This window comes from Rissa tridactyla, chromosome W, assembly GCF_028500815.1.
Source record: "Rissa tridactyla isolate bRisTri1 chromosome W, bRisTri1.patW.cur.20221130, whole genome shotgun sequence".
In the NCBI taxonomy this organism is placed as follows: Eukaryota; Metazoa; Chordata; class Aves; order Charadriiformes; family Laridae; genus Rissa; species Rissa tridactyla.
This window is the reverse complement of record NC_071496.1, coordinates 6,026,946-6,036,547: the sequence shown is the minus strand read 5'-3', so window position 1 is coordinate 6,036,547 and position 9,602 is coordinate 6,026,946. Positions and strand designations below refer to the sequence as shown.

The 9,602-nt window shown below is 39.2% G+C and overlaps 1 protein-coding gene across 1 annotated transcript; it reads right to left on the bottom strand.

Moving 5' to 3' along the window:
• Positions 1–693: 693 nt before the first annotated feature.
• LOC128901880 (small glutamine-rich tetratricopeptide repeat-containing protein beta-like) lies at positions 694–9,381 on the bottom strand. Its single transcript, XM_054184032.1, is given in 5 exon segments — positions 694–762; positions 764–778; positions 2,058–2,135; positions 2,137–2,162; positions 9,282–9,381. Coding segments are annotated over 5 exon segments (288 nt in total).
• Between the last annotated feature and the right edge of the window lie 221 nt (positions 9,382–9,602).

Below are 9,602 nucleotides of genomic sequence, written 5' to 3'. Positions count from 1 at the left end.
GTAGTGAGGGGCCCAAAACTAAACACAGTAATCGAGGTGTGGCCTCACCAGTGCCGAGTACAGGGGGACGATCACCTCCCTAGTCCTGCTCACCACACTGTTCCTGATACAGGCCAGGATGCTGTTGGTCTTCTTGGCCCCCTGGGCACACTGCTGGCTCACATTCATATGGCTGTCTACCAGCACCCCCAGGTCCTTTTCTGCTGGGCAGCTTTCCAGCCACTCTTCCCCAAGCCTGTAGCGTTGCTTGGGGTTGTTGTGACTGAAATGCAGGACCCGGCACTTGGCCTTATTAAACCTCATACCATTGGCCTCAGCCAATCGATCCAGCCTGTCCAGATCCATCTGTAGAGCCTTCCTACCCTCAAGTAGATCAACATTCCTGCCCAACTTGGTGTCGGCTGCAAACTTACTGAGGGTGTACTCGATCCCCTCGTCCAGGTTGTTGATAAAGATATTAAACAGAACCAGCCCTAATACTGAGCCCTATGGGATACTGCTTGTGACCGGCCGTCAACTGGATTTAACTCCATTCACCACCAATCTCTAGGCCCGGCCTTCCAGCCAGTTTTTTTACTCAGTGAGGAGCATGCCTGTCCAAGCCACAAGCAGCCAGTTTCTCCAGGAGAATGCAGCACACACTATCCATGATAACCCAAAAATCTTAATAAAAGCATAAGATGTTTATGTTTATTACAAACCTTCGTCCTTCAGTTGGTCGGCCTTTTCAACATCCTCTGGTAAAGAATCTGAGAGCTGAGAGAGGCAGCAAGTCATTCTGTATATAAACAAACCAAGATTTTTTTCATTACAATATAGGGCTTAACTTTTTAGTATAATCATTTCGTCCTGGGCAGCACCGTATCAAGAAGCAACCAGATTTTCTGTAGTGCATAGGAAGTACGAAAGAACCAAAACATCACTAAAACATCCTTGAAAGAGAAAGAAAGCTTGCTTTCTACTATGAAAGAAACCTTATGGCTCACCACACATTTTAAGGAAGTCAAGGGGAAGAGAGTTAATATGTCCCTACAATATTGGGTTTTTTTTACTTCTGACTCTCCTATTTGCCATCCTGGTGGTTCCTGTGCTTCCTATACTGGGGACTCACAGATAGAATGTATTATTAGTACACATTTTTAAAGTTCTCATTTTAAGGTTAATCTTCACAGGGATGTTTTTAAAACTGAACGACTAAATTATTTCCAGAAGGGAGTGAGAAGCATCAGAGAACTGCAGATGACCTCAAGCACCTTGCAGACATTCATCTCTGGGAATTGCAAAATGCTTAAATGAAGGATAAAATGCTTCAAGTGAGAATGAAACATTAGTGTGTGAGCCGAGGCAGGCAGGACGCAGGAACAACCACACACCATGGATGGAAAGCAAAGAACAAATTTAATCTCGACAGCTCACAGACCGGGGAATCTCCGAAGCAACACCCGGGCAGAGGCACGCAAGCAGGGGACGCGGGCACCGTGGTGTGAGAGAGAGTTCTTGTTAGCAAGAGTCCTTGGCAGCAAGAGAGTCCTTGTTAGTAAGAGAGGGCACAGACTCCCTGTTCTCACTGGTATTTAAAGGGTTCAAACAGGCCTAGTTTTCCCACTGTGCTTTGATCTTCTTCAACAACAGGCCAGGATTCTCAAGCAGCTAGATAAGGTGTCCCTGAGTCCATCACAGACTTATGTCATCTAAGTGCAAGTGTTTTCCTTGCAAGCACCCGAGACTGAATAACAATTAGTGTGATATATGTGTTTTCCAGTACCCCAGGTGCTAGTCCCTTGAGCATATTTACAGTCCTCCTCACCGATCTTCCGTTGCTTTCCCACAATTAGTAATTTTCTATATGGAATTATCCTTGTCTAGCTGAAATTAATTCCTCCCACTGCCCCAAAAGATTTTCATTCTGATAGCTTTTATGGAAATGTCACTTTTTTCATGTTTTCCTCAAGTTTCCTCATCATTTTGACCTATACAGCACTTTAAGGTTGTGTATACAATATGACATCTTAGCACATATTGGCAAAGTAACTCTAGAATCTAAATTAAATTCTGACCTTGTGAAAATAATTTGTGAACATTTCTATCAAATGCTGTGGACGTGCAAGATGAGTATCTTCCAGGTTAATCTTAAAAAACAGTCTCCAGACACTGAATTGCAACTGGGGGGGGGGGAGAAAAGCACCAGTTTCTTAGAAGTGTAATTTCATTAATTTATGTATAAAACTGTGATTCTCTTCCTTATTCAGCTAGTAAAAGCAGCTCTTTGGAACACATAAAATAAAGAGAGGCTACTTGATCCCCACAGAACTGACTGCCTGGAAAATAGTATAAGCTATACAGAATCTATACATAGTTTGGCCATTACTCTTAAACCAATTTAAAACTTTTATTTCAATTCTTTCAATAATTTGATGACTGTTTTTTTAACATAAAAATATGAATATACAATAAAAGCACCACAATTCATAATACAACTATGCATGTGTCACACACCTCACCCCAAAACACCACAACTAAACTACCATATATTTGTGTGGCATAATAGTGGGATGAAAATGGCTCACCTTTATTGTAAAGAATAAATGCAAGATACTTATTACTCTGATCTTTTTTGGAATTAAATATATACATTTGAAGACGCTATTTATTAATAAAATGCTTCATTAATCACAAGCCTTTATCCTATAAGAAAATACATCTGATGTATCCTTTCAAATGTTCTGTTGTGTAAGGATTAAATGACCCTCCCAATCCTGCAATAATGCAAATACGCTCCCAATAAGTGATTCTGAAAAAAAGTAGAACCAAATACCAAAATGAAGTTTTAAGTGTGCTCACATGTTTTTAGACAAAACAAGATAAATGGCAATTACTATATACAATACTCTATATACATGTATTCTGTTAATTATAATATCTCAAATCATAGCAATATTTTCCCTTTTATTTTGAGAATCTAGCAGAATGTTTTTATTGAGGTATGTCATCTAAATGTTTGTCCTGGTTCCGGCGGGGATAGGGTTAATTTTCACAAGGAGCTGGGAGGAGGCTGACCCAAACTAGCCAAACAGGTATTCAATACCACGTGGCCGTGTCCAGTCTGTAGCCGGGGAGCTGATAGGGGGAGGGGGCAGAAATCGTCTCTCAGGAGCGGATGGGCTTTCGGTTCCAGTCGGTGAGCGGTGGTACATTAATCGTGTTTTGTATATTCTTCTATCAGTATTATTGTTGTTTTCCTCTTTCCTTCGCTGTTCTGTTAAACTGCCTTCATCTCAACCCACGAGTTTTGCCTTTTTCTTCTCCCTATCCCACCGCTGGGGGGTTCTTTGTTGCTGGCTGGGGCAAAACCACGACGATGTTTTAGACTGAAAACAGAGGAGGAACAAAGAACAATCTTTGTAAAGCCTAGTATGAACAGAAAAAAAATAGTTTTATGTTATATTTTATTTTATAGATATGATTTTTTTTAACCCGAACTAGAGATAACCAGGAGTAGCTGAATTCAAATTAAGTATCAGTAAAAACTGAGTCTTAGAATTTAAATTTAATTTCAGTCCAATCTTAATATAATTTGAATTCTTATTTGCATTATAATGAACCTGAACACCGACCAAAAATTAGAAAGGTAAAATTACTTAAGGTTAACAACAGTAAGGCCAGTTTGAGGAGCCTATTTTCTACATCACAGCTGGGAGGAAAGGAAGAAAAAGTAAACTTGTAAAATAAATAGTAAAACTTGGAAGAGGTTTTAAAAAAAAAAAACACAAAACAAAAACAAACTCTGATAACATACAATAGAAATTATTCAGAAAAAGTCAAGTATGGCATAAATTTAATGTTGATAACATGTAACGCTAATTGAATACATGGCTAAATATGCATACAACTTGCTCCTATAACCTATAAAAGCTAAAAATATATCAGTTTGCCAGGTTCTAAATTACTCGGTAAGAGTGCTGAACAATTTGGGTTAAACTCCTTTGTCTCCTGCTATGTAGAAAAACTCAATTATAGTAAAGCGAGCACTGATTATGCTGAATTCTGTATTATATATTAACTACTTCTTACCAGGCTTATCATAAAATCAGTGGAATTATATATCTTGTTTTTCCCTATATGACTTAATAGGAAGCCTCTGCCTATAGTATACTTACCAATTTTTCCCCTCAAACTTATTTTCACCTGAAGGTATTCCCTTTCCTGAATGCCTCACCTCACTTTTAGTTTTGCATAAATTTAAACTAGAACCCCCTCCTTTATATTTCTTAAGGTATTAAGTCTGTGACACCAACTCTCTATCATATAGGAGATTTTTGCAAAGTGCATCAGTGCAAATATGCTTAAACAAAATAATCCTGAGTATAGTATTATTACCAGTAAGCATTTCCACGAAATAATCAGTTGTTACAGTGAACTCCCACATTTCTCCTTTAACTGAAAAATTGAATTTATAATCCTTATAATCTATCACAGGTGTTGTGTTAAGGGGCAAAACAGTTTTGGCAGAAGATAAACCCCCTTGCATTCTAACACTCCCCACCGAGGTGGGAGGCCAGGTGCGGCTAGGTTTAAATTCTGAGTGATGCCCAATTCAGCACTATCAGTCCAGTCGCGTTTAATATGTATTAAACTGTTACGATTTGGATACACTAATAGTGGGCTGCACCTTCAGTCTAGTCGTGCTCATGAACTAGCACGGCCACTCTCGAGTCTTTGGTCGCATTCAGTGAGAAACCAAAACGACTAGCTACTTAAACAGTGCAGTTTATTTAAACAACAGGTATATAGGTCCTTAGGATTGCCGGTGATAAATACACTGTCTGCAAAGCACGTGCAAATGAAAGTATTGTTACATATACAAAACGCGTGACAAAGTTATAAACAATACAGCCTGGCTATAAATGTAGGAAAGAGAGTCTCTAGAGAGATTTCTAAGTTTCCCAAGGAAGCACTCGGTATAGTCTAAGTCTTACTCACAGGCGTCCCTGTGCGGGGGAAGAAAGGCTCAACCCATCGACTGGTCCCAGAAGTCAAAGGCAGTCTGTGATGGAGTCCTCCTTGACTTGTTCACAATGGTGTCTTCCCCGATATCCCCCCTTTCTTGGGCTATTTTTATACTATTTTTTACCTTCAAGGTGGAGTTTGAGTGACTTCAGTCATACATACTTTTATTATGGTTGGTGTAAAATTCTCTCGCCTCACAATTAAAGGTATAGTTTACGAGAAATTCAGGGCGCAGCCTCAAGGAGGAGTGGTCGCACCTTGGAGGCAGGTAGCCTTTGGGATGGAGGTGTGGTTTGGTATCATAATGACATTATAATGAGCAAAGTTCGCACAAAGGACAGCATTTCATCAAAATTTGACAGACTGTTGGCTCAGGGTAGCAAGTATGCAGCTTATCAGTTTCATAGTACCATCTCGTTCCCATATCTGCTGTATTATCACAGGGAGAGACCGCGGACTCTTCATTCCACTTCACCCCCCGTGTTGCTTTGCAAGCAGTACTGTACAGGGAATCGCAGATGATGTGGTGGATTCTTCGCATACCAGCTGCGGCTGTATTCTACCCTAGAAACTTTTTGATTTTATACCTTTCCTTAATGTGTGAACAATGCTGTATTTTTTGTCATTTTAGTAATTATTCCACAACAGGCATAACAAAATTAGGAGCTCTTATGGGATGAAGCAGTAGGTTAGAATAACCACTGCTTAACATGCAAGCCAACAATAGAAACCTGTGTAAAAACAAGCATAGCCAAAGCTGAAACTTTTCCAAATCAGAAGATATTTAAAGTTGTAACAAGATCAATAACTGCCCTGTTTTAATGTGAAGTAAAAACTTGACCCCAGTAAAGTTAAAGGAGTCTGAAAAGTGTCTCAAGAGACTTGACTGCTAGCATCTCGCTATCCCATTACCAAAGTGAGGCACTGTCAAATGCTGCAAGCTGGAAGTAATCATGAAGTTGGGAAAGACTTGCTGCACCACATGAGCTGTGGAAAGAGACCTGTGAGTCCTGGTGGACAACAAGTTAACCATGAGCTAGCAATGTGCCCTTGTGGACAAGAAGGCCAATGGTCTCCTGGGCTGTATTAAAGAGTGTGGCCAGCAGGTCAAGGGAGGTCATCCTCCCCCTCTACTCTGCCCTGGTGAGGCCGCACCTGGAGTACTGTGTCCAGTTCTGGCCCCCCCAGTTCAAGAAAGACAGAGAACTACTGGAGAGAGTCCAGCGGAGGGCTACAAAGATGACTGAGGGATTGGAGCACCTCTCTTATGAGGAAAGGCTGAGACCTGGGTCTGTTTAGCCTGGAGAAGGCTGAGAGTGGACCTCATCAATGCTTATAAATATCTAAAGGGCAGATGTCAAGAGGATGGGTCAGGCTCTTCTCAGTGGTGCCCAGTGACAGAGTGGGCGGTGAAACAGTGGTCAGGCACTGGAACAGCCTGCCCAGAGAGGTGATTGAGTCGCCATCCCTAGAGGTATTTAAGAAACATCTAGATGTGGCACTTCAGGGCATGTTCTAGTGGCAGAGATTGTAGGTTGTTTGGTTGGACTCGATGATCTTAAGGGTCCTTTCCAACCATGAAGATTCTGTGATTCTGTGACAGGACAAGGGGCAATGGACACGAGCTGGAACACAGGAAATTCCATCTCAACATGAAGAAAAACTTCAGGTGCCAGAGCACTGGAACAGGCTGCCCAGAGAGATTGTGGAGTCTCCTTCTTTGGAGATATTCAAAACCTGCCTGGGTGCATTCCTGTCCAGCCTGCTCTAGGTGACCCTGCTTTGGCAGGGGGGTTAGACTAGATGATCTCAGAAGGTCCCTTCCAACCCCTACAATTCTGTGATTCTCTGATTCCCCCATCTCAAGTATTACATGCATCCCTCACCTTAAGGGGTGCACCCCAGTTTTGGAAACACTGCATTAGAGAAATTCATTGCAGTACACTGATCTCAGAAGAAAAAAAATATAAAATCATAGCCTTGCACACATTGTAGGGAGTTTCTGCTTTAATCCCACAGAAATAGGTGCTATAGACAAGAAAAAAAAACCCACTAGAAACTATAAACAGGAAAGGGAAATAACTGTCATTTAAACACACTATCTAAAATATAACTTGAAAGAAATGAAGTTGCTAGTTCATACAATACGGTTGAGCATTAACCACCAGAGATCTATATCACTGCTGTAGATCCTAGGTTGTTGGGAATATATTTCTCCAGTTTGCCTTCCAATTACTCTGTTCTCTCAAATTAAGATATTTTTATTCATCAAGTAAATACAAAATTCCTAGAGGAAGTTTACACTTTCATTGACATAACTTGCAATCTGCATGTTTGAATTATAAAATTATCAATATAAATGGAGTTTGAATACATGCTAGATTTCTATTTTGATAAAGTTTAAATTTTATTTGTAATGTTCTTGCTTTTTTGTTGTTTTATGGGGAATGGGAACTGTTTAAATTACTACTTGGCAAATAGATTTAATTATACAGTGGGGTTTTTTTTTAATCTTTTCATAGACACCAAGAAGGTACATAAGGTACCAATGAAAAACATCAGTCAAATTCTTTAATCCCTTATGTCTCCATCTAATGTTAACCACTTCAATGGTTGGGACTTGGGCTATTGCTATTCCACATGCACTAAAGATATTTTGCACAACTAAAAGGAGTCAATTATTCAGAATGCCCACCTCTGATTCTCTAACACATAGCATATGGTACCATACTTTTGGCAGGGTACAGCTCTAAAATTAGGATTTCATATCTGTATTAAAATGGTATTTTTACATCAGCATTTAAGCACAACTTATTTTTTGTTCAGAAAACAGAATCTTAAAATTGTTGATACCTTCATATAGACATTGGCTAAGGCTGTTCCAAGACTTGTAATCAAGTAAACCTTCATAGTCACAACCCAATGTTTATTAGTTTTATTATAAAAACAAAAGGAATATCTTAATTTTTCATTATATGATTTCCAAAAAATTGCTTTCTTTCATCAGCTGAACACCATCATAACCTGATACAGGTTAAATTCATAGATTACTACCACTTTTCAAGTCTACAAAATGCTCCAGATTCTGATGTAAAAACAAATCTTTTGGGTTTTATTCTTTTGGAAATATCCTTTGAATATCATGGTACAAATGTTTCTTTCTTGCTTACATTAGTGAACTACTGTACTATAGAACCAATAGACACTGGAAGGAAGAACATTCCAGCTTTATCTTTTTAAGTTTATACCTCTGAGAAGCAGGACCTGCTTTGCACCTGTGGAAAGTCCACTCCCCGCACCTCAGATTTCAGGTAACTCAATGATCAACTACCTGGATGCTGTTTATTGCACTGCTGGTCCTAGACTTCCCCCTCTTACCTCCAAATTCCTCCTCTGGTCGAGTCATACAACCAAAGACTGCTTGAAACAGTGCACAGGTCTTTTAAATGGATTCTATGAAAAGCTCATTGCAGAATTAAGACTCTTTTTGTTCTTCTCTTGCTTAATTCCACATTGTGATACCACCTCCCATGAGGTCTCCAGGAATTAGGGAAAAGGAATAAGCGCAATATGAAGGAGAAAGATACTATGAAGTTACAAAGACTTAATGAATGTCTGTCAGAGTAATATACACAGAAGCCCATCTTTCTGTAACCATGTCTTCTGTTAATAGAAAATACATTAAACTGAAAATATTTACTACCATGTGCTCTTTCGAATCACTATTCAAGTGAAGAAGCAATGCAAAGCATTTATTTTATTTTCCATATTCTTAGGATCTCTTAGCCTTCCCTCTTATATTACATGGAATTCTTGCATGTATGAAACAGGACTTCTTCCCATACACCAAAACCGATATACAGCAATTGTTTTACTTCCTCCATGGCCAGCACAGCTACCATCACACACAAAATGCAGAAAGAAACCAAACATAGAAATAAAGTGAAAAAGAATCAGCTGGCAAAATGCTGTGGGACACATAAACAAATCATCTCATAGTCTGCATTATGGCACTGCCTAACTTGATGTGATTCGAAGTACCTGTTGCTCAAAATTAAGATAATACAAATTTCATAGTTTTAGAACATTTATTAATTTTAAAACATCTCATTTAAAAATATCAGAAATATTAAGATCGTGATCTTATTCACAGATAATATGTGGTGGCAGTTTCAGTTAGGTCACTCCAGTTACTTTCTATGATAATATACATCAAGCATTTTAACATACTTATGTATAATACCTACCCATGCATTAGCACCTTTATCACTTACCTTCCAAGCTTTCTTGTTCATCTGGAGTGAAAGTGTCCATCTGACTCTGCTCTCTCAAGAAATGGATGACTGCATAAACCAAGCATTTGATTGATGACATTTTGAAATTTATAAGTTTCTCCTATATCTTAAAAAGAATAGCATCTCTTATTTCAAAAAAAATGAAGAAAAGCTTTAGGATATGACAGGACACACACTTTGGGCCTATCCGTGAATTCCTTGAGTATTCCAACCTCCCACTGACCTCAGTAAGAAGTACACACAATACACAAAAACTTATCCTTCACCAGAAAGCCCAACAAAGCGATGCCTTGAAACGAG